Here is a 24,538-nt window from a genome sequence, read left to right as displayed (position 1 = left end):
AACAAGTAAATGAACAAACAGATGGAAAAGCAGATGGTCAAGTGATTTTCTGGACAGATGAGTAGGAGGACGGATAGTTGAATTTATGGGTAGAGGAATGGGTGAACGGAAGGATGGCTGGATAGAGGGACGGATGACGGACAGGTATATGCATGGACAAGGACACCTAGGTGGCTCAGTCAGTTAAGCCTCTGCCTTCAGCTCAGGTCATGATCTCAGGGTTGCAGGATCGAGCCCCACATCAGGCTCCCCACTTAGCAGGGAGTTTGCTTTTGCTCTGCTTCTCCCTCAGCCCCTCCCCTTGCTCATGCTCTCTCTCACTCTCTCTCTCTCTCTCTCTCTCTCTCTCAAATAACTAACTAAATAAATCGTTATTTTAAAAAAAGATACATGCAAGGACAGGGAGGGTGGGATGGATGGACAGATGGATGGACGGACGGACAAACGGATGAATGAGCGGTAAGGCAGATGCAGGGATGAGTGGACAGTGGGGCACACACAGAAGCAGAACTGGATGTATGAGCTATGGGAGGGACCACAGGGCCTGGCAGAATGGAGCCCAGGGAGGTACCCACGCGGTGCCCGTTGAAGACATAGGCCAGCTCATCAGCTCCCAGCTCCACGTCAGGCCGCAGGTCGGGCCTCGCCCAGCCCACTCGCATCTCACCCGTGGTGACCGCTTCAAACTCGAAGTACCAGCGTCCACTCTGCACTGTATAGGACTTCTCTGCCCGGAAGATACGCACCCGGTCCCAGCGAGACTGGCTCTCCACCTGACCTACAAGTGGGGCCAGGCAGAGTCAGGGGCTGGGTGGGGAGCGGATCCCAAGACACTTGAGAGGTTGGTGGGAGACACCAGAGAAGTCAAGGGCCTTGCAGGACTGGGAGAAGAGGGATAATTCCTTAGAGTTACAGGAGAAGACCTGGGGACTCTCAGACTAGTAAAAGAGGTGGTTAGGACCTCCTAAGTGAGCCTCCACCCCCATCCCATCTCGTTAGCTTTGAGAACCCTCAGAGAAGAGATGCTTACAGGACAGAAAGTCGGGTCAGTCACCGTCATGGTCTAGGGTTAAGGGTCAAGATTAGGGTCGATGCTTAGATTCGAGGGTTGAGAGCAGGCTCAGGGAGAGGATAGAAATTGGGGTTGGGGCCAGGGTAGTAAAACGGAAGACTGGGGACCACAGCTAGGGTGGCTGATGGCAGCTGGGATTGGAAGTCCGTGATAGGTCAGGGATCAGGTTATGGGGCGGGGTTAGAGGTTGTGAGTTCTTGGTTGGGTGGCTCCATAGTGTAGCCACAGTCCAGAGTTCAGGGGGTTAGGTGTCATAGCTGGGGGTCCGGGACTGGAGTCCCGGGTCCGGGCTGGTGCTCCCGGGACTCCTGACCTGGCAGGGCTCGCATATGACCAAGGTCAGTGGTCAAGATTGAGTTCAGGGCTGCGGTCAGAGTAAAGGTCAGTGTCACAGCGGGAGAAGGCTCCGTGTTGTAGATGCAGCCCATTCAGGGGCTGAGTAGGGTCAGAATTCCGGGGCCAACTGGCTGGCCCGCATCAGGGTAGGAGTTAGCATCAGGGACCTGGAGGTCGGCACTCACTGGGCTCCTGGTCAGGTGGCTCGATGTTGTAGCCGTAGCCCAGCAGCGTGCGCACAGCTTGGCAGAGGCTGTCCCGGTTGCTGCGTTTGGTGGCCTCGTCCAGCAGGCGGTAGGGCACAAGGCGAGGGTTGCGGCGTGCCGGGATGTCCTGCACCGCACTGTAGCTCCAGCCCTGGGCCACGCGGTCCCGAGCCCACACATTGTGCCCATTCTCTGCCAGCCGGTCCACCAGCGTCATCTGTGCCGGCGTCAGCCGCACATGGCTCAGGTCTAGGGGCGCCGGCTTGTACCCGTTGCTCATCATGTACCTGTGTGTGCGGCAGAGCTCGGTGAGAGCAGACCCCTCACCCCCACCTCTGGGCTCTGCGCCACGGGGTCCCTGACTTCCAATCCTCGCTCCCAGGTTCTTGTGACCCTGAGCTCTGATTCTGGGGATGCCTGGCCCTTGATCTCTGACATCGGGGTTCCACGACCCCCCCAAATGAGCTCTGAGATACTTGGCCTCTTAACGCAGGATCCTGTGACTCTGGCAAGGGCTTTCGCTTCACTGACCTCTCACTGACCTCTGACCCCTGCATTGTGATTTGGGGAGCCTGATCCTCAACCCTAGAACTCTGACCTCCTCTCACCTCTAACTCTGAGGTTTCTTACCTCTGACCTCAAACCCTATCACTTCAAATTCCTGGCTTTGGAGTCCTTGACCTCTGAACCCTGGCCTCTATCCCCAGGAGCTGTGATCTCTCTCCTACAATTTTAGGGTCCCTTACTTAGGACTCCCAACAACTTCCCACCTCTTTCCATTGACTTCCCCCACCTCTGACTTGGAAATATTACCACTGTTTCCTCATCTTCCCTGATCCTGTGGCAGACCCTGACCTGGGGTCCTGACTCACACCCACTCTCCCTCTGGAACTCCCACCTCTGCGATCCTGACACCTCCCGAGGCCGCTCACCACTGACTCCACAGCCCTGACCCTGGACTCCTGGTCCTATGACCTTCACCCTAACCTATGGCCCCTTTGTCTCTGACCTCGGCCTCCCTGCAAGACCCCCTCAACGACCCCGCCCTCACCATGTCATCCCCAGCCTCCCACGCTACCCCCCAGATGGGGCCCGAGCCACCACACTCACGTCTTGGGGAGTTTGGTCTTCTTCAGGTTGTCCTCCGCCTTCTCGTCCGCCATGCCCACATGGCAGCCCAGCGCCAGTAGAGTCCTGTGGCATGGGAGACAGGGTCACCCCACACAGCCTCCTGGCCCCTGGCCTCCACTCCCTGGGCCCGGCTCCCCTCCTCCCCCAGCCCTCGCCGGCCCTCTGTGTCTCTTGCTCTGGCTTCCTGGGGGTCTGTCCCCATTTCTCTGTCTCAGTCTCTGTCTCTCTGACTCCTGTCTCTCCCTGCTTCCTTGTCTCTGTGTCTCTTCGACAATGTCCATCTTTTCCTGTCCACTTCTTTCCCTGATTCTGTCTCTCTCTTTCTCTTACTGCTCAGCTCTCTTTATGCCTCTGTCGCTTTCTTGCCCTCCATCAGTCTCTGCCTCACTTTCCCCATCTCTCCTTGCCTCCTCCTCCCCAGCAGTCAGGCCCAGGCTTCTGCTCCCCAGTACCCTCCTCACTTGAGCGTCTCCCCGGACATCTGCAGGTTGTAATTCCTCTCGGGCTCCGGAAGGCTGTGGAAGTCCACAAGACACGGATGCAGCCTCTTATTGTCATCCCGAACCTGAAGAAACCCCAGTGTCAACTCCTTGGGGTCTCCTTCCCTCCCCACAGCACACCCAGCCTGTGACCCCTGACCTCCGGCCCTTCGTTCTGCCACGGGAAACCCAAGAGTCCCTTCCCCCCAGCTCATTCCCCCAGCAGCAAACGCAGCCCGACACCCTCACGCAGCAGGCCGCCCCTCACCGGGCCGTAGGTCCAGCCCTGCTCAATGCGAGTCAGCGCCCAGAGTTCGTGGATGTTCTCCGCCAGCTTCTCCCGAATACGCTCCAGATGGGGAGGCAGGACAATCTGGGGGGAAGGTAGGGAACGTTTGGGAGGTCCCCGTGTTCCTTCCAGCCTGCACCATGACCCTTCTTCCCAAGAACATGTACAAGCGAGCCCTGGACAGTCCCCAAGAACTTTCTTGCTGTTATAAGCCTGCTCCTCATCACCGGACCCTGACCCCAGGGTTGACACCCAGCCGAGTAAGGCCTTAGAATCACAGAATTAAGGAATTATCTGGGAACGGGACTCTCTCCCCCTGCAGACCGGTTGCTCCATGAGGACAGGGCCTGGGGCTGACTCAGTCTCTACCACTTTCCCAGCCGTGCCCAGCCCAGAGCCAGGCCCAGAGGAGATGCCCCAGGAAGTGGTTGCTGAATGAATGGTTGAGTCCCTTTCCTTCTTTGTACAATGAGGATCTGAACAATACTGACCTCATAAGGAATCAGTGATGTAACCTGGGTAAACTACTAAATTTTACGTAGTTTAGGTAAATGCCTGGCACCCAGTAGGTGACTAATAAATATTAATATCATTTGTGTTCTTCATACAAGAAATAATAATGGTTCAGACCAGGGTGGGCCATGGGGAGGAGGGGAGGCAGGGAGGGGGTGTCCAGGAGGCCAAGTGGATGGCCCATGAGGCTGACAAGCTGGGGGAAGTGGGAGGGACACATCTGGAAGGAGAACCACACTCTGGCCTGGCTACAGGGGGATGGCAAGGTCCCCATTAAATAATATCATTCCTGCTACTGATAACAGTAACTGTTCTGAGTACTATTTGCTCAGCACTGTGCTGAGCACTGCACAGACAGTAATCCATCCAACGTTCGGGACCATGCTATCAGGTAGGCTCTACCATTATCCCCCTCTCCTCACAGAGGACCAGACTGAGGCCCAGAGGAAGAGGAGGGAGCCCACATACCTATGGTAACACACTGAAAATCAGACCCTCATGGTCAGGCTCTTGAACACGACTTCGGTGGCCTCTGATGGGGACATGTCTGGGGGGAATGGTGGGGAGCTCAGGTTGGGACAGGAGGCGTGGGAAGGCCCAGATGGAAGAAAGAGATGCCAGTAAACTAGTGGGAAATATTTCAAGCTTTGGCATTAGCACCTGGGTTCAAGTCGGCTCTGCGGCTTGCCCAGCTTGGTTACCTCTCCGGGCTTCACGTCCCTCAACTGTAAACCAGGGGTAATAATAGTCTTCTCTGTAGGGGACTATCCTGAGGACTCCTGGAAACCGGATTCTGCCTGAAGAGAGTTCTCTGCCTCCACTCTGCCTCATTTTCCCCATCTACTAAACAACTTCCAGCTCAGCTCACCACCCCCCGACTCCCCAGAGGGTCTGTCTCACCAGGAAACCCTTGCAGGGCAAGAAGTACCTGGACAGTGTCCACAGGGCAGGGCACAAAGTCAGTGTGTGAGAGGCAGCGGCTGGGGCCCACCAGGTGGGGCCCCCGAGGCCCCTCCCGTCGATATTCCTTGATGGGCTCCAGATGAAGTCGCTCTCGAGGGAGCACAGCCTCGTGGCACGGGGCATAGCCAGGTGGAGGGAGGAACTTGAATTCTCCATGGCGGCCACCAAGGAGGAACCGCACCCTGAGAGGGAGAGAGGGGTCACCGGCGGGGCAGATTACAGGGAGAATCTGTGCTCAGTGGGGGTAAGGCAGCAATCCTGGGATCAATGGAAAGTTCCAGGAAAGATCAGTGGGCAGTCATAGAGTCATGGAGGTCATTTAGAGTCAAAAAAGAAAGTATAACGTCAAAGAGAATGTCTGACGTCAATGACAATGATTAGAGAATCAAAAAAGGAAAGCGTGGGGTCATTGGGGAGTGAATGCAGGGTCATGGGAAGGTCCACTGGAAGAGACCTTGGCTCAACAAAGTATTTGGGGATATTGGGAGTTTTTTGGGAGACCAAGAATGTCATTTGGAAATCACTGATGTAATCAATGAATCTGATGTAACAGTGAGATAACCATAATCCACCACCGGAGAGCCCTTCACAGAGCTTGGGATCATCAGAAAAAGACGAAGTTATTGAGAGCTCTTTGAAATAATTGGGGTCATTGAGGGATTATGGTCACTGGAGGATTATGGAGCAACTAGAAGATTACTGAGAGATGTCAGGGTCACTGAGAAGTTGTTAAGAGCAAAAGTCATTAGGAGAGTTCAAGATCATTGGGGGGTCATTAGGAGGGTTGGGGGTCACTGGAAGATAGCTGTCAGATTCTGGAGTCTTTTGGTGGTCATTGGAATGGCATAGAGTCATTGAGAGAGCCTGACATCATTTGGTAATTAACTGGAGAGTCTGGGACTTTTAGGTCATTGTGCAATTTGGGGGACACTTGAAGGTCACAGGAAGGATATGGGGTTGGGAAGAAGCTGAGGTCATTGGAAGGGTCTGGGTCATTCAATGAAGTATTTGGGACCATGTAAAGGTCACAGGGACCCTCACACAAGGATCTGAACGGTCAGTCCCGAAGGTAGGCTGCCAGATCCTGGCCTTCTAGGAGGCCATGTTGTGACGAGGGAAGATGTCTTGGAACAGTCCCAGGTCTGGGGCTTGGCAAAGGTCAAGGACAAGTACTTACTTGACACCAGCCGAGAAGCTAACAACAGGGAAGAAGAGCCCATCCAGATTGAAGGCCTCAAAGACGCCCTGCACAGGACAGCCATTGATGCGGAAGGAGATGGACGGCACACTGAGGTCCAAGCAGCAGCTGACCACGTCCTCCGGGGCCAGGAGGTGCTGCCCTGGGGAAGTCACTGGGCGTGCCACATGTCCTGCAGCAGGGTCACCAGGGAGGGGTCAGAAGTCAGAGGTCTCCAGACCTCATTGGTCAGAGACCAATGGTCTCAAGAGATAAGAAGCAGATATTAGAGGATCCTGTGGGATCTAGATCTTGGCAACCCTAAGGTCAAGTGTTCCCATGGAGGGCACAGGAGCTCTGAGATTAGTGATGAAGTCAAGGTTCCCCTAAGGTTAGGATCCTGAGATTAAAGTCCTCTTGGAGTTAGAATTCTGGAAACTTTGGAGTCAGAAGTCAAAGATCAGGGATCATAAAGTCTGGAAAGTTTTCTAGGATCTCTAGGGCCAGAGATCATACATCTCCTGGGGTCAGAGTTCTGGAGGCTATGAGGAAATGGGTTAGGGCCAAGATCTTGGAAGCTTTTGGTCTTAGGAAATAAGGAGTAAGGGGTCAAAAGTTGGCCTATTCTGGAGATCAGGATCCCAACAACCCCAAGATGTGTGGTGAGAAACTTGGGAACTATGGGGTCAATAGTCAGGGATGAGAGCCCCCGGGAAGGGTCTAGGTACCTGTCCAGAGATGCAGTCCATCAAAGCCGTAGGAATAGAGGTCATCGCCGACACCATTGCCGCCCCAGCCCTCGCCGCCCCCTGGGTAGGGGCTGTAGCCCTCAGTGAGGGCCCAGCCCACCCGCAGGTGGGTGGCCTGAGCCGTCAGGAATGGAGCCACCTCATCCACCATCACCTCAAAGTACCATTTGCCATACTGTGTGGTGCCCTCCGCTCGGCCCACAAAGATGTTGGGGCGGATGCTGCAGGAAAGACAGGACAGGAGAGGGAGTGAGGGAGAGATGGGGAGCAGAGCCAGGTTGTTGCAGGGGTAGAGGTGGGAGAGGGAGAAAGAGGAGGAGAGATATACACAGGAAAAACAGAAGGCAGAGACATAGAGACAGAGAGAAAAAGCAGAGACAAAGACAGAAAGAGACCTCAAAAAACTGAAGAGTGGTGCCTGGCTGGCTCAGTCAGTAGAGTGTGCAACTCTTGATCTCAGGGTTTTGAGTTTGAGCGGCACCTGGGGTGTAGAGATTACTTAGAAATAAAATCTTAAGGGGCGCCTGGGTGGCTCAGTGGGTTAAAGCCTCTGCCTTCGGCTCAGGTCATGATCTCAGGGTCCTGGGATTGAGCCCCACATCGGGCTCTCTGCTCGGCAGGGAGCCTTCTTCCCCCCTCTCTCTCTGCCTGCCTCTCTGCCTACTTGTGATCTCTCTTCCTCTGTCAAAATGAATAAATAAAATCTTTTTTAAAAAATCTTAAAAAGACAAAAACAACAACAACAACAGAGGGACGCCTAGGTGGCTTAGTTGGTTAAGCATCTGACTCCTGATGTCGGCTCAGGTCATGATCTCAGGGTCGTGAGATTGAGCCCCGCGTCAGGGTCTGCACAAGGCATGGAGCCTACTTAAAATTCTCTCTCTCCTCCTCTCCTTCTGCCCCTCCACACCCACTCTCTCTCTCTCTCTCAAAAAACAAACCCAGAGATGAGAGAGATGGTGAGAGACCAAAAAAAAAAAGAAAGAAAGAAAAAGAAGAAGAAAGAAAAAAAGAAATGGAGGAGAAACAGAGACAGACAGAGACAAAGTGAGCAAACAGAAAAAGAGAGTGAGAGAGGGAAACAGACAGAGGCAGAAATGGAACAGGAAAAGAGGAAAAGAGGAGTGGGAGCCAGAGGATGAGCTGGGGAAAGAGCGGACATCTATGAGACCCAGGTGTCAAGTCCTAGGGCGGGAGGTGTTGGAAGGGACATCCACCTGAATGTGGAGTCTCTGAGTCCGGGAAAGGGTTGAGAGGTTCTGAGATCTGAGGTCAGGGTGAGGTTAGGCTGGGGTCGGAGGTTAGGGACCAGACCTGGTGACATAGTTGATGAGGTTTGTCTGCAGCAGAAGCTCACGGCCAGGGAGCAAGTTCTCAGTAATGAGATCTTGGTTGGAGCGCACGGCCACGCCATTGCACACACACAGGGAACACAACACATCAAGCACCTGGAAGTCAAGGTCAGAAGTCAGGTGGTGAAAGCATCGAGGCAGGAAGTTCACGGAAGGTCTACAGTGGGAAGCCAGAAGTTAAGGATAATGTGCGAAGACAGGAGATGGGGATTTTGACTGTGAGGAGGTGGTGAAAACGGGAGATCAGGGCTCAAAGACGAAGATCAAGGGTCAAAGAGAAAGGTCAGGCAGGGGGGCGGGGACAGTCACAGGAGCTGGGATAAGGCACCAGCAGCATAAGAAAGGAGAGCCTGGAGTAAGAGCCGAGGGGTCAGAGGGAGGAGGGAAAGGGTTGCTTAGGGAGAGTATGGGGGTCAAGAGCAGATTTTAGACCAGCAGGGGCTGCACACTTGTGTCTTTGGGGGCCAGCTAGATAATGGACACAAGTGAGCTGGTGAGAAACCATGCGCCAGGAACAGGTAGGACCTGTGGCGAACTGGAGAGTGTAAACACAGCTACCTAAAGACTACAAAATTAGAAATTTTAAAAAGTATTTCAGAGATCTAAGGAAGCACATCTATGGCCCAGAATCCATTTAAGAACTTTAAGTCTGAGACCCTTGTGTTGAGATGGGAGCATGCACAGAGGAGTCCAAGATGGGGGAGGGAAGTGAGGGAAGTGGAGAATTCCAGGGCATGGGGAAAAGTCAGGGTTCAGCGTGCAGGGCTGAGAGGTGAGGGTGAGGGGCCAACCTTGTGGTTCCTCCCATGCTTGTCCAGGAGGGAGATGATGGACTTGATGTGGTTCTCCTGGATGATGTTCAGCACCTCAGGACTCTCAATCAGGACACAGTACAGCACCTCGAGGATCCCTGTGCAGATGGCAGAGTGACAGGTGAGGAGACTGCGGCCTTCCCTGTCCCAGCCTGTCCCCAGCCCCGGGGTTCTCCTACCAGAGGAGGCCTCCAGCCGATCCAGCTTGCTGACCAGCCAGTCCAGGTTGGTGGAAAAGAGGGCACAGTTGGTACGATTGCCACGGATCAGGGAGGCTGAGGGTGGAAAGAGGGGTCAGACTCAATGGGACTGAGAACCTGGGGACTCTTGGGGAAGTCAGGCCTGGACCCCTTACCCAGGAGTTCATAGAGCAGGTTCACAATCTCTTTCCAAGACTCGGCTGCCTCCTCCCCTGCAAATTCAGCAAAGTGGGCGGCAGTGGTGTAGACATTTAGGCGGTCAATGCAGTTCAGGACCAAGGAGAGCATCCCCTGGGCAGGGGAAAACAGGATGGGTCACCCCCGGAGTCCCTGGCCCTCCCTTCCTTGCCTTTCTTGGATTTGCAAATTCATTTGACTTCAACAACCAGTGACTATGTCCCCAGATCTTATGCCCTTATCCACTCCCATTCCCCTCCTCTCCTCCTCAGCACCCCACATCTGTCCTGGTCCTCTCTGCCACTGTCCCCAACATAATACATCCTTATTAACATCAGGACTGACTTTGTGCTTTTCCTTCCTTAAGTTGTCTTTCCATCCCATCTACTTCCAAGCACCCCACTCAGGTCCTGTGCTGCCCAGCTCACTCTCCACACCAGCCATCACAGAGATTTTTTTCGCATTTTACATTTTCATCTATGTCTTCTTTTATGATGAATTATAACAGACATACAGAAAGGCACATAAAACATATACAGTCAGTCCTTGTTATTCGTGCTAGTTAGGTCTTTAAAGTCACCATGAACATGGAGTCACCAAATACTGAACCAAACAGGGAGTTTCTCTGAGTCACAACATTTTTGTCAAACAGTCACTACATCCTCTTGTTTTATATGTGTGTCTGTTTAAAGACATTGATTTAATACATATTGTTGATTCATTAACATTAAATTCACGGCCAACAGCACTATAACTCATGCCTAAATGAAGCTTATCTAACATATATTTTCTCTGTAAGGCACATCACAGCATCTTGTGCTCAGGAACACTAGGCAGCCCTCCAGAACTACTTGGAGGCCACTTTAAACAGCAAAATCAACAACAACAAAAAAACCACCACAGGGTAGATGGCTGTGACTTCATCTCTCTGAGCGTCAGTGACCCATCTGTAATATGGGAATTACAACCCCCCTTGGGGTTATCAGGAGGATGTCATGCATATAGCACCCTTAGCACATAAAAGGCTAAATTCCAGGTAGTAATAACCACTAACACTTACATAGCATCTGCTATGTGCTGGCACCAGACTTGACATGTACTAATTCCACTCCATAAGTAAGTTTTGTTATTGTTACTATTATCATTTCTGGATCAGACTGAGAGTCCTGGAGGGGAGGAGGGCCAGTCTTTAGCATCTAAGTGAACATGCTCCTCCATCACCCTGTGGAGACATCAGATCTTCAGACCTTTGTCCAGCCCCCTCCTCCCACCCGGCTCGATCCCCCTCACTCAGACCCGGTACTGAGCAGAGACCCCTCCATATCTCTTCCCTTCGTGCTCTCTAGACACACGGACCCCCAGCCCCTGACTGCAACTGAGGGTCCTCCCTGCACTGCGGTCACTGATGCTCAAAGAACCACCTCTGGCCCTGCCCCCACCCCCATGCCCCACTCTGGTTCGGTCCTCCCAACTGCAGGCCAAGCCCCCACAGACACGGGCTCCTGTGTCCCACAGCCTCATCCTCTGACTTCTTCCCAGGCCCAACGGCCTGGGCAGGCCTAGCCTCCGCACAGGGCTTCACTTAGGGCTCACTTAGACCCCGCCCCCTACCCCGGCGAAGGTGCAAGGCCGACACCGCCGCCTTTGCCCCGGTAGCGCCTCGCTCTCACAGGCACCGCCCCTGCTCTGCCAAAGCCCTGCCCTTCCCTCAAGGCTCCGCCCATCGACAAATATTCCCCCGCCCCTCCTCAGCCTCCCCCAACCCCCGCCCCAATCACTCGTCCCCCGCTACCTCAGACCGGCCCCGCAGGCTCTCAGACCACTACGTACTCCACCTCCCACCCGGTCCCTCAGACTCCGCACTGCCCAGCGCCGCGGCCCCGCCCCTCCCACAGGCTCCGCCCCCGTGTCCACGAACCCCGCCCCCTGCCGCAGCCTCACCTCCTCCTGGAAGAGGCTCTGGCGGTTCCGCAGGCTGCGCAGCTTGCTCTGCTTCTCCTCGTGCTGCAGCTCCTCTGAGGGCGGCTCGAAGTAGCCGATGAGGTCCTGCAGGCTCAGGATGACACCCTCGATGGGCAGCGCTGTGCCCGCTGGTGGCCCCGAGCCCCGCGGCTTCCCGCTGAAGCTGTCCAGGCCCCTGTGGGGACGGCGCACTCGTCAGCAAAGAGCCCCGAGCGCTCTCACGAGGCGCTCGTGGGTCCTACCCCAGGCCCCCAAAGAACTCTCACGGACACACCTGTTTTACAGTGGGGGAGACTGAGACTGACATTGGCCTGAGGTCACACAGTGGCCAAGGACAGAGCCAGGACGGGGACTCATGCCTGTGAAAGCCAGGGGGTCGTGGAAGCAGGTGTCAGGCTAGGGAGCTCCAGGATCAAGGGTCTGGGTGTCAGGGGTGACCAGGGCTGTGAGGTCAAAGTCATGGTTTTCAAGGTCAGATTAGGGGCCAAGTGAATAGAGGTCAGAGGCTTAGAGGTTAGGGATCCTGTGTATGTTAGGGGTGTGGAAGTCAGAGCTAGAGAGTAAAGGGGTCTGGTGTATGACCCCTCGAGCCTGGTGGTCAAGGTGGGGCCTGAGTGGACCCGGGGGCAGAGTGGGCAGGTGGCTCACTTGATGAACTGGTTGTATAGGCCAGCAGTGCTGTAAATCATGCGGGCAGCCTGGGACTCCTCCTGCTGGCAGCGGGTCAGTGACAATGCGTCATCCATGTGGCCTTCCTGGTGCAGCATGGCCTGGCAGTGGGAGGGCAGAGAGGTCAGGCGTGGGCCGGGCCACCAAGGGCGATGCCACCAGAACTCCATCCAGACTCTAGCCCCAGAGCTGCCCCTGTCCTCCAGGGAGACTCTCTGCCAGACACCGCCTTCTATCCCTCTTCACCTGACTCTTCTTCCATTCTATTTGTTCCCCCTCTCTCTGCCTCTCCTGTCTCTGACTCTTCCTTTCTCTCTGTCTCTATCCCCCTTTGACTCCGTGTTTGCCTCTCTCTCTCTCTCTGACTCTGGCTTATCTATCTCCAGGCTAGACGCTCCCCACCCGTACCTGCTACTGACTTCACATCCTCCCACCAGAATGCCCTAACGGCACCCTTAACGCATCCCAGACTGAGTGCCTGACCACCTTTCTGTAAGATGAGACCATCTCGGCTTCCAGCTTTCAGCTGAGCCAACCTCCCTGGGACCTCACCCAGTCCCCTGGCTGCGAATACTGCCAGCGTTGACAGTTCCCACAGTCCCCCCTCGGGCCAGGCCCGTCTACACCCTCCCAGCAGGTATCCAACTACAACCCTCGTTTTCTGCAGACAGGTGTCTCCCTACTCTTCCGACTCATTCACTCTTTATCGAGGGGTTCTGTTCTAGACACTGGATCTCTGTCATCCTGAGCTGACACTTGACTATCCCCGACTCAGTTAATGGCACTTCCGGCCTTCCAGTTGCTCAGGGCAAAACTCATGGCCTCGTCCTCAACCCCTGTCCCTCCCACCTCGATAACCAGTCTTTCAGATAATCCTGTTGGCTCCACCCTCACAATATAACCAGACTCTGCCACCTTCCCCACTCCACAGTCCCCACCATGGTCCTGCCACTGTTTTGTACCCCCTGACCATGGCAGCAGTCACCTCCCTGGGCTCCCACTCCAGTTCTGTTCCCCACCCCCACCCCATCTATTCCCACAAGCAGCTAAGGAACCCCATGAACCTCAGGTCACCTTGCTGGTCTGCTTAAAACTCTCTTGGGGCTCCATCTCACTAAGAGTAAAAGCTGGGACCCTGCCCATGGCCCACTAGGCCCCATGTGATCTGCTTGCATTTCCTCTCTGTCCTTATCTTCCAAGACTTGTCCCTCAATCTCTGTGCTCTATCCAAACTGGATCTTCTTTCTGGTATTGCAACAAACCAATCTCAGTCCAACCTCAGGGCCTTTGCACATGCTGTGCCCGCTGTCCAGAGTGGCTCTGTACTTCATTAAAAACCGTTTATTCACCATGTCTCAGTATTGGGAGGGCAGGAGGCAGATCTGTATAGCTTTCCTACTTTTCCATATACACATCCAAAACAACTGGGGTATTCAAAAACTTGCTGAAAATTATTCTTGGTCTGTTTGTCACTGTCTCTCTCTCTATCTCTCTCTGTCTTTCCCATCTCTCCTCTGTCTTTGTCTTTCTCTGTTTTTCTGTTTTCATGTCTTTTTTAAGATTTACTTATTTATTTGAGAGAGAGCGTGCACACAAAGAGGGAGAGGGAGGGAAGGAGACTCCCTGCTGAGCAGGGAGCCCAACACAGGGCTCTATCCCAGGACCCTGGGGTCATGACCTGAGTTGAAGGCAGGCGCTTCAGGGACTGAACCACCCAGGTACCCCTGTTTCTGTGTCTTTTTGTCTCTGCTTTTCTCTGTCTCTGTATCTCTCTCCCTCTCTGCCTCTCTCCCCCTCTGTCTATCCCTTTCTTCTTTCCTGTCTCTCTCAGTCTCAGTTTCTCTCTCAGTCCTGCCCTTAACCTCCCAAAGGCGCGGGCACGATTACCCCCGCAGTCCCCTTCCCGTCCCTGCCGGCACCCCCACGCTTTCCCCTCGCCAGGCACCCACCTTCTTCTTGAGCACACCAAGCCGCAGGGCCTTGGGGTCTGGGGCAGCGTAGGTGAGCCACAGGCCTGAGGCCACGTGCTGCACGAAGCACAGTGACTCTCCATACTTGATCTCAGGGGGACCCATGCCATCCACATCCCGCTTGGGGGCCATATCCAGCTTCTCCTGCAGGGGCAGGGCAAAGAGGTCAGCCTCCTCTTCCTGTGTATTTAATCGGGGAGCCGTGCCCCGGAGAACCTGGAGAATGGGGGCTGGGGCTGGATTCGGGGCTCCAAGTGAGGGAGGGCATCCTGACCCCCACTGACCTTGGAGATGCGGAAGCAGAAGGAGGTGGCCTTGGTGTGGGCCTTGCTGGCATCAACCACCACCAGGCCCTGGTCCTCGGTGAGTGCCAGGTACCGCCCAGTGGTGACGTGCCGGATGCGGAGCGGCTGGCCCCAGCGCAGGTGGCTACCGCTCCAGCTGCGAAGGGTGAAGGCGCGGAGAGTCAGAGGACTGCCCAGTGCTCCCATGGACACCACCGTCTTGGTCCAAACCCCATCAAGCCCCCAGCCTTCTTCTGGGGGGGCTGCTCCCCATATTTTTACTGGGAACCCCCGATCTCTCCCTCAGGAATGCCCACCCTCCCCTAAGGCCTTTTCCTCCAGGATTCAAGGACCCTGAAAGCCCTCATCACCTTCTTGGGCTCCCCAGATTTTCCCTCACAAGTCTCCAGTTCCTTTCTTAGATCTTCCTTAAAGATTCTCTCTCCCCTCCCAGCCCCCCCCCCCGGGAGCGCTCACCCCCAAGTCCCCCCCACCTGATTCTCAGCGGCTCTAGTCTCCAGAGGGAGCGGGCGTGGGTGCACACAGCTCCCCCCTCATAGTGGACAAGTCTGGGGGCATGAGAGAAAGTGAGGTCAGGGGTTCAGTTCACCAGCCTCCCCAAAATGTGATCCCCAACCCTGCCCACAGGGTGCTACCCCCCCCCGGCCTACCTCACGGCTCCCCACTCCTGCCCCAACACCCCAGGGCCTCTTGTCCCCATCCCAGACCTGCGCTGGTCCTCACTGTCAGCGGGGGAAATGGTCAGACATTCATCCATGTGTCCGTGAAAGAGGCGGAGGACGTGGCCCCCAGTTACATAGCCTGGAGAGGAGCAAGGCAAAGAGGTCATCAAGGGGCTGGAGCCCTGGAGAGGCTCAGGAGCCAAAGACGAGTCCAGGGGTCCTGCTTTTCCCCTGTGGGAGGCTGGGGCTGAGTTTGGGGGGTCTGCAGTTGGAGATCTGAGTTTTGGGATCCAAAGTGGCAGTCTGAGATTTGGGCTAAGTTTGAGGACTGAAGTGGGGGTATGAGATTAGGGTCCTAGGTGGGGGATGTCATTTGGGTGGTTTGAGTATACAGGGCTGAGGTTGGGGGCTTTGTGAATCTGAGTTTGGATTTTTGAGGTTGGAGTCAGGGGTTTGAGTCTAATGTTCCCGGATACTAGGCTCTGAGTTCCAAGCCTTGATTTGGGGTCTGGGGTTAGAGGTGCAATGGTTGGGTCTCAGGCTAGGGTCTGGACTTGGGAGTGTTGATTTTGGAGGTGTGAGGCTGGTATCTGAGGTTTAGGGTCTGAAGTTAGATCTGGGCTTTAGAGTCAGAAGCTGGTATATTTGAGATTAAGGCCAGAAGTCTCAGTGGTTTAAGTCTCAGCTTGGGTGTGAGGTGTGGGTGTGAGAGTTGGGGTCAAAGTTTTGGGATCATGCTGTGGGGTCCTAGCATAAGGGCCTGAATTTGGAAGATGATTTTAGGTATTTGAGGTTAAAATTTAAGAGGTCTGAGGTCAGTTGCTGAGGTTTGGGGTCTGAATTAGGGGTTTTGGCTTTTGACTTTTGACTATCTGAATTTAAATTTGGGGGTCTGAGTGTGGGGAGCTGATCTGGGAGCTGATGCAGACACCGGTCTCCATCTGTGTTTGTCATGTGAGGCTTGGGCATCTGAGGGACAAGCTCCAAATGTGATATTTTCAGCTTTGGATCTGAGTGTAAGGGTCTGAGTGACCCCTAGGACCTGAGTTTGGCGTGTGAGATTTGGGGTCTGGATTCGAGTGTCTGACACTGAGTTTGGGGCTTGGGGTCTGAGCTCCAGGGTTCTGGATTTGGGGTCAGCTGGATCTCTAAATATGAGGGTCATAACCTGGAGATCTAGGTTTGGGTCTGAGGTTCCAAGGCTCAGTATGGACATGTTTGGGGACAGAGTGAGAGGTCTGTTTTGGGGGTCTCGGTTTAGAGGCAGGAGGCCTGGGACCCTCACCTTCTTCGCAGCCAGAGCAGATGGGGTTCATGTTCCACAGTGTCTGCATGAAGGAAGCATCGACCTGGAGCTCCCCACTGGCCGTGGACAGGTGCTAGGGGCAGCCAGGATGTGGCAGTCAGAGACGATGTCAGGGTGAGCAACAGTTCCAGAGTCAGAGGCCACAAACCAAAGGCGGAAGCCGGGAAACCGGCAGACAGGAGACAAAATCAGAGATCACACACGGGAGACACGGGGCACCAAAGGCCGGAAGTGGATGCCAGAGGTCAGGAAGCTCGGAAGTGGGGACCAGAGAGCCAGCAAAAGGAGGCTGAGGAGGTGGGCGGGGCGGTCCCGGGCCCCGCTCCCCAGGGGGCAGCAGTAGCTGGGCTCCGGGTGGACTGCTCACCAGGTAGCGCTCTGAGGAGACACTAACGAGGATGAGGTCATCCCCCACGCGGACCTTCTCTCCTTCCGACCTCTGCTTGGAGGCCGGATGCATCGTCCACCAACAGGCCTCTCCTGTGGATCGGGCCCTGCTGTCAGAACAAGGGCTACCCAGAACGACCCTCCCCGAGGACTTCCCAGCCATGGAGCCTCCTGGCCCTCCGTCCCGAATTCTCCTCTCATCTCCGATTACGTACTCTTGGCCTCAAGTCCTCGGTTTCCGCCCTCAGACCCTCTGTCTCGGTTCCCTGTGCTGGCCCAAGTTGCCCTTGTCCCCTGCATCCCTGCCCCGCCCCCCAGTCTTGCACTTCCTGCACCCCAGCCCCTGCCTGCAATCTCCCCATTGCGGCCCTCCCCGCTCCAGCCCTGCACCTGTGGCATCTTCCTGCAGTCCCACGTCGAAGGCCAGCTTGTCAGTCATGGAGCGGGAGGTGGTAAGGCAGCTCAAGTACTAGGGTGGTAGAGGGGGGTCAGCCTCCTCCCGGCAGACCCTGAGTCCCCTGCCCCTGCCCAGCCGCCCTCGTTCTGGCACTCACCATGCCGCTGTGTGTGTGCCGGAGCAGGATGGCATGGCCGTACAGGAGTGTCCTGTGGCCTCCGCCCTGGGATGACTGGGGGGAGGGGAGGATAGAGAGGGCACAGAGTGAGCACAGAATTCCCCAAGGCGTCTGGCCTATCCCAGGTGGCAATATGCTCCCCATAAAACACCATGCTCAGGCCTGGACACAAGGAAGCCTTAGGTCAGAGCCTCCACAGATTCTCTGCCTCAGTTTCCCCATTCGTGGAAGTAGGGACTATGTCTCTAAGAAGCCTGTGGATAGGGTGTTTTATATTTCCCAAAGCCCACTCTGTCCTCCCTGCCTCCTTCATCTTGTTAACCAGGTCCCAAAGGCCCTCAGGGAAGCTGAACCCCTCTTCCCGCTCCCTGGGGGCTCTCAGGGAAGCCCCAATACCCCATGTGCCATGGGCCTTGGCCCCTTCTGCTGTAACCTGTCTTGACACGGCTGAGCTGTAGCCAGTATGCACTGGAACAGTCCTGCCAGCTGTCAAACCTTTGAACCTTGCATAGGGGTGGCTGTGCTGTCACATACCTGCCCCCCCGCCCCTGCCAAACATAAGGAGACTTGGCCCCTCCTGTTAGGGGGAGGGCCACCCATCTCTTGATGGCATCATGCCTCCCATCCTGGCTCTCACATGCCCATGCTCTGAAGGCCCATGTGATGGGCCCCAAGATCACATGGCCGACCCACTCCTGGAGCGGAGGGGACCCACACTTGGGACAGGGGGAGGTGAGAGGGCAGGTCCCATGCAGAGAAGAGCTGGGATCGGGGTTGAGGAAAGGATGGGAAAGAGGACAAAGGAGCAAGCTGGGGCACGGGGGCTCAGAAGCCCCTACCCCCTTCCTTCCTTCCTGCCTGGCCATTCTGGGCTCCACAGCCCCTGACAACTGGGGTGGGGGAGGCCCCCAGCCCCAGTGTGCAGGATGTGGGCCCAAGAGGCGGGCCTGGTGTCAGGAGAGGGGGGAAGGACAGGTGACACCCAAGGCCAGACCTACCCACTTATCCAAATTGAGGGCCTGTGAGGGTCGGGGCAGAGAGAGGAAGAAGAGCAGATGGTGAACAAGCCCCAGGTGTTCCCGCCCAGCCCTACCCCTGCGCCCCACCTCTGTGCCCTGCCCCTGCACCCCGCGGGGGCAGGAGCCTCACCTCCACACCAGCCTCCACGGTGTTGGCCAGCATCTCCTGCAGGGCTCGGACCGACAAGGACTGCTCCAGGACGAAGCAACAGATGGCCAGATCGGGGGGCACATTCTGGGGTGGGGGGAGATGTGAGTGGGGGGGCCTGAAGGCCCCTGAGCCCCAGTCTGAATACCCACACCCCTTAGAGACCCAGACCTGACCCCAATCCCCCAAGAAGCCCCTACACTCTGCCACCCCTTCAGACACCCCGAATCTATACCGATATCACAGAAAACATGCCTCCTCCCTCACACCTGAAACTCACAGAAGCTTCCACACTATCTGCCCTGCCTGAGTACCCCACACCCCCTCTCATCTCCAAAGGAGCCTCAGCCCTCTCTCAGACACATGCACCTGCTCCAATGCCATGGCCTTCCCCTGCAGATAACCCAAATCTCTGCGACCCTGCAGGAAGCCCCACCTTGCCGTCACCATCAGATAGTCCCAACTCCTGCCTCCTCCCTCAGGGACTGGTGAACACTGCTTCCAAATCACAGGAGAGTCCAACCTTGGGCCTTCCTCCTCAGTCCCCCACTCAGTCACCTCAGACTCATGAGCACCCTCTCCCTTGGATCCAAGACTCTCTGACCCCCTCAGACCTTCGGCCTCCTCCACTGTCTGACTCTATGGCCCCTCCCTTTCCCCCCCGCCCCCACGTCACCTCTACTGCCGGCCCTGAACCCACCTCCCCCTCAGACCTGGGCTCCCTCCACTCTCAGCTTCTAACTCCCTCCCCAGTCAGCCCCCTGACCCTGTTAGCACCCCCCAACCCTCCAGGCCCTTTTGCTTTGGATCCAATGTCCTCTGCCTCCTTGGACACCTGCCTCTTGAGATCCTGGAGCCCCTGCCCCTCCCTCCACAGACATACTTTTTTTTTTTTTAATTTATTTATTTAACAGACAGAGATCACAAGTAGGCAGAGAGGCACGCAGAGAGAGAGAGGAAGAAGCAGACTCCCTGCCGAGCAGAGAGCCCAATGCGGGGCTCAATCCCGGGACCCCAGGATCATGACCTGAGCCGAAGGCAGAGGCTTTAACCCACTGAGCCATCCAGGCGCCCCTCCACAGACCTACCTACCTCAGGCCTCTGGCCCCCTTTGCTTTGCAACTCCCCATTTTCTCTCCCATTAGCAGCTGCCTCCAGAACCCCTCTTTTTTTTAACTCAAGATCCTCCATCCCCTCACACCCCCCACCCCGCTCAGGTCCCCTGCTCTCCCTCCTCAGACCTCCACTCCCACCTGCCTCAGACCTCCAGCCCCCTTTCTTCTTAGTCCCTCTCTGTTTTTTCTCCTGTCGGCAACCCCTCTTCAGACCCAGACGTCTCTTCTTTGGACCCTAGACTCTGCCCCTTCAGGACCCCCCCCCGCCCCCGCACACTCCCACACAGACCTGGGCGTTGCTGGTGGGCTCGAGGAAGCAGAGGCGGTTGCCGAAGCCCTCGGCGGCCAGGCAGAGTTTCAGTTGCTCCTTGAGCACAGTGGCGCTGCACTGAAGGACCACTTCGTCGTCCTGGGGGACGGGCCGCGGGGTCAGGGCTCCCGCAGACACTGCGGCCAGTCACCCCACCCTTCTCCTCATGAAAGAGATGGCCTCTGGTGAGACCCACCTCACCATGTGTCACATGCGGACCCGTGCCAAGGACTCCACACACTTCTAACATCCCAGGAGACAGGAACTAGAGTCATCCCCATTGTAAAATGGGAAAACTGAGGCTCAAGGAGGCGGCAGAGATTGTCCAAGGCCATACACCTGACAAGGGGAGGTGCTGGGATTTGAATGCCAGTCCTGCTGGCTCCAGTGAGGTCCGCAAGGTGAGCCATTGGAGGTGGAAACTATAAGCACCCCAAGTTCAATGCCTTTTAAGCTCAGCCTTCTCTGATGTCTCTCTTGTGTTTTAGTAATGGCGATCAATTAAGGAGCTCTTTTTTTCCTTCCTTCCTTCCTCTCTCTTCCTTCCTTCCTTCCTTCCTTCCTTACTTTCTTTCTCTCTTATTTAAGCAGGCTCCACACCCAGCATGGTGCCCAATGCGAGGCTCAAACACACGATCCTAAGATCAAGATCTGAACTGATACCAAGAATCACCCCAAAGAGTGCCTTCTAATGACACGTGAATGCAATGCCAAGCCCAGACTGGATCCTGGGTGGTAGGGGACAGGCTTCGAGGGACTCCTGGTGACCACTGGTGAAAGCCTGACCAGTACTGTGACAGATAACAGCATCAGAGCGATACTACATTTCCTGATGTTGATGACTGTCCTGTGGTTTTGTAAGAGACTGCCCTTGTTTCTTTGGAAACAGACACTGAAAGTGTTTTAGGACTTAAGAATCACGTCCACAGCTTACTCTCAAACAGTTTAGGGGCGAAATGTGCAAAGAGAGGGAGGGAGAGAGAGATAAAGCAAATGGCCAAATCTTAACAAGTGGAGAAAAATTACCTAAGGCTACATGGGAGTTCTTCCAAGTAACCCTGCAACTTTGCTCTAAACTGGAAATAATTTCAAGATTATAAGCTAAGGTTTTAAGTAAAATAAAGTATTTTCTGTGTGCCAGGTCCCATCGCAAGAACTTAACACATATGAACTCATTACTGAATCCTCTGAGAAAAGTTCCAGAATGTGAACCTGTGGAAACTGAGACCCAGAGAGGTCAAGTAACCTGCCTGAAGTCACACAGCTGTCCTGTGGCTGAGCTGGGATTGGATCCCAACGCCGTGGCTCTATATGCCACACTCTTTGAACACTAGACTACCTCTTCATATATTAGTAAAGTAGCCCATAGCTCCAGTTATAAGTAATATAAATGTGCATGGGAGAATGCCCAACACCTAGACATCAGTCAAAAGTGAGAGACCCCAGCTCTTAACCACTGAGTAAGGCAGCGGTTATTCCCTTCTACAGCTGAGAAAACAGGCTCAAGGAGGTTCGGAGTCCTGCCTGAGGACACACAGCCTCCAGTCCTTCCATCCAGCATATCACACAAACTCGCTCCAGTCCTGGGCTCCTGAGTACACAGGCGGCTCCCAGCCCGCCGCTCAGCCAGGATGGAAGGAGAGATCTGTAACCTGTAACCTCCAACCCCAACCTCCTGGCACATGCTGGGCACTTGTGTGTTCACAGGGCTAGACATGTATTAATACATGTCTAATACATTGCATGTATTAAGCGCTTACCATCTACTCGGCCTTACACTCAGAGCTTTACGTTCCTTTGGTGGACACTTATTGAATGGTGGCTCTCACAAGGCCCTAATCTAGGCACCGGATACAGAGCAGCAAAAAAAGCAGATCGAGCCCCTGTCCTCATGGGGCTGCCAACCTTGTGGGGGACACACACAATACACAAGGGAATGGATGCTTCATTTTCACTTCAGTGGCCAGTCTTATGAAACAAATAACCCTGGCTGGTGTAACAGAGTGGCTTTCGGGGTAGAGATGACATCAGTGAGGGGTGAAGTGGCAGCCTCTCCAAGGAGATGACATTTCAGCTGCGCCTTGTCCAATTAACAAGAAGAAGATCCAGCCTGCTCATCTTGGGGCAAAGAACATTCTGGAAGCGAGGGGCAGACAATACGGGTGCTGAGGAATGGCAAGGGACACAGGAGGCGGTAGCAGCAGGAGCGAGAAAGCAAGAGAAGATGAGCTCAGGGAGAGTTGGCATGGAGCTCCTTGAATGCTTACACTACCTATTTTTGCCCCCATTGCCCAGATTAGGAAACTGAGGCTCAGAGAGAAAACTTCAAATCACTTGCCCAAAGTTAGGAAGCAAGCAAATGGCCAACCAGGATATCAGCCAGAGACCGGAGGCCCGATCGTACATTGAGATTCTAACTTCCTCCTGCGGCAGAATGAACGGAGATGGCCTGGTTACAAAAGCAGCTCCCTTGCTGCCTTAGTTTCCCATCTGACACCAAGGGCACAGTTCAGCGGCTCTGGGGGACCATTACCAGCCTTCAGGAGGCTGACACCGGCCATGCTTTGAGCAACCCCAGCCCAGGCAGGGCTAGAGGTCACCACCCATCAAACAGAAATGAAATCATTTGTGGGGGAGCACGGCCACCATGCTTAAAAAGTGAAATCGAGTAGAGTAGAACAGAGTAACATGCCCCTCCTGTTCTAAGGGCTCCCTACATTTTATGAAACCTGTTTCTGGGAAAAAAAATAGGTACATGTGAATACACCCAACTTGTCTATAATCACACGAATTGGGAGGCAACCCAAATGTCCATCGGCAGGTGAACTGAGAAACTAATTGTGGCGCATTCACACAGTGCGGTATCACTCGGGAGCAAAAAGAAATAAGCTCTCGGCACACGCTACGTGGATAATGTCAAAACAGGCTGAGCAAAAGAAGCGAGACAGAGGAGCAGATGTGGTCTACGAAACCCTCAACGTTCCTAATGGAGACTACAGGGAAATACAGCAGACAGACAGAGCAAGTACTGAAAAGAGCACAAGGGAACTTTCTGGGGGTAAAGGAAATGTTCTATGTCTTGCTTACGACGGTGGTTCCACGCGTATGTGAAGTTTCTCGAGACTTACTGAACTAGGACACCTAAAATGGGTACAACTTATTGCATGTCAATTCTACCTCAATAAAGTTGGGTTTTAAAAATAACATATATGTGTATTTGCATGCACTGAGTTGCGAGGGAAAATGTATTTCTGACTGGTGGGATGAGGTCCAAAGAGTGTGAGAGAAATACCAAACCATCTCAATAAAGCTCAGGAAAACAGACCTAGTCTGGGCCCAAGAGATGCCTGGGGCCATCGCTCTGGGGCCGGCACAGCTTAACCTGGCAAGTGTGAGTTCAGTTCTCCTCTTGTGAAAGCAGAGGGGCTGGGTCCCAGGGGCATCCAGAGATGGTACTTCCTGGCCTTGACCTTGGGCAAGTGACTCTACCACTCAGGTCTTGGTTTCCCTCAAATCTCCCAGGGAGATAAAGATAGGGGCCTACCTCAGAAGATAGGGCAGGCAAGGATATAATTAGATGTCTCAGGAGACTGAAGCCCTGGGCATGGGGCCCTGACGTAGAGTGGCTGCTCAAGGCTGATACCATGGCCATGGTCTTATTAGGGACGGGGAGGAGGGGAGAGCCCAACCCGCAGTGTCCACTAGGGGCTAGAGCTGGGGCAAGAGTCTAGGGTGAAGCCAGGCCTCCTCCTGTGGCTGAATGGCCAGCTGTCCCTATCCTTCACTACCAGTCCCAGCTGTCTGTTCTTCCCTCCCGGGAAACCGGACCCAGCTCACCAGCGTCCTATTCTGGGGCCTGGAATGCTGTGTCAGCATTTCCCAGGGCCTGGGAGGAGGAGGGGAGGGGCTAGTGCAGGGTCAGCAGACCTGGCCCAGAAGAGAGAACATCCCCTTCCATACACTCAGCCCCACACTGAGATCAGCCACTGGGAAGGAAAAGTGGGAAGGACTCTGAGACGGACAGCCCCTCCCCTCCCCAGCCTCTCCCTGTCCCCTGCCCAGGCCCCAGAAAAGCTGGCTATTCTGGGAGGGACACCTGTTGTTCCAATTCCCATCCCTGCCCCCCAGCAGGGGATCAGGGATGCCAGGAGACAGAGCTAGGGAGGCAGAACAAAATGAAGAAGGCCTAAAGCCAAAGAACAAAGACAGAGACAGAGACAGGGAGAGACAGAGATGGAGAGACAGCAAGACAGAGAACCCAAAAAGATGGCTAGGGAGAGACACTACCCGAAGACCATTAGCAGCCATATTTGGTCCTACTACCCAAAAGGGAGGAGGGAAGAAAGAAGACACAGAACCCGAGGGTCCCCCCCAGGAGACCCTCAATGGCTGGAAGTTTCAAGAAGTTAGGTCCTCCATACCACCCCAGCCCACTTCCCAAAATTTAAACTAGGTCAGAGTCTGGAGCAAAAGAGAATCAGGCTAGGTGGTGTGGCGTTGGGGGAGGGCGAACAGCTAAATTAAGCTCAGGAATTAGAATCACCTTCCCCAAGTGCCCACTTCCAGGGTGGTTGGGGGTGGGGGGGGTGGGAGGGAGGTGCTCCCTCAGAGGCCCCTCTTCTCTAGGACAAATAACTAATGTCAGAAGAGAGTG

The 24,538-nt window shown here is 54.9% G+C and overlaps 1 protein-coding gene across 1 annotated transcript in view; it reads right to left on the bottom strand.

The window, feature by feature from the left end:
- Positions 1-24,538, bottom strand: part of RYR1 (ryanodine receptor 1) — a gene marked incomplete at its 5' end in the record, with an annotated part of 110,743 nt that overhangs the window by 85,908 nt on the left and 297 nt on the right. The window contains 24 exons of the mRNA XM_080828544.1: positions 576-778; positions 1,594-1,901; positions 2,725-2,808; positions 3,207-3,310; positions 3,493-3,597; positions 4,955-5,171; positions 6,167-6,359; positions 6,895-7,136; positions 8,230-8,363; positions 9,059-9,177; positions 9,259-9,354; positions 9,435-9,570; positions 11,398-11,593; positions 12,067-12,188; positions 14,037-14,201; positions 14,342-14,498; positions 14,836-14,910; positions 15,070-15,163; positions 16,310-16,403; positions 16,698-16,810; positions 17,108-17,186; positions 17,272-17,346; positions 18,442-18,546; positions 19,864-19,983. Coding sequence (XP_080684670.1) covers positions 576-778; positions 1,594-1,901; positions 2,725-2,808; positions 3,207-3,310; positions 3,493-3,597; positions 4,955-5,171; positions 6,167-6,359; positions 6,895-7,136; positions 8,230-8,363; positions 9,059-9,177; positions 9,259-9,354; positions 9,435-9,570; positions 11,398-11,593; positions 12,067-12,188; positions 14,037-14,201; positions 14,342-14,498; positions 14,836-14,910; positions 15,070-15,163; positions 16,310-16,403; positions 16,698-16,810; positions 17,108-17,186; positions 17,272-17,346; positions 18,442-18,546; positions 19,864-19,983 — 3,336 coding nt within the window. The remainder of the gene's footprint in view (positions 1-575; positions 779-1,593; positions 1,902-2,724; positions 2,809-3,206; positions 3,311-3,492; positions 3,598-4,954; positions 5,172-6,166; positions 6,360-6,894; positions 7,137-8,229; positions 8,364-9,058; positions 9,178-9,258; positions 9,355-9,434; positions 9,571-11,397; positions 11,594-12,066; positions 12,189-14,036; positions 14,202-14,341; positions 14,499-14,835; positions 14,911-15,069; positions 15,164-16,309; positions 16,404-16,697; positions 16,811-17,107; positions 17,187-17,271; positions 17,347-18,441; positions 18,547-19,863; positions 19,984-24,538) is intronic.

The sequence above is a fragment of the Martes martes genome, assembly GCF_963455335.1.
Source record: "Martes martes genome assembly, chromosome: 17".
NCBI classification, from domain to species: domain Eukaryota; kingdom Metazoa; phylum Chordata; class Mammalia; order Carnivora; family Mustelidae; genus Martes; species Martes martes.
The sequence above is the reverse complement of the archived record's forward strand: the minus strand, read 5'-3'. Positions and strand labels throughout refer to the sequence as shown.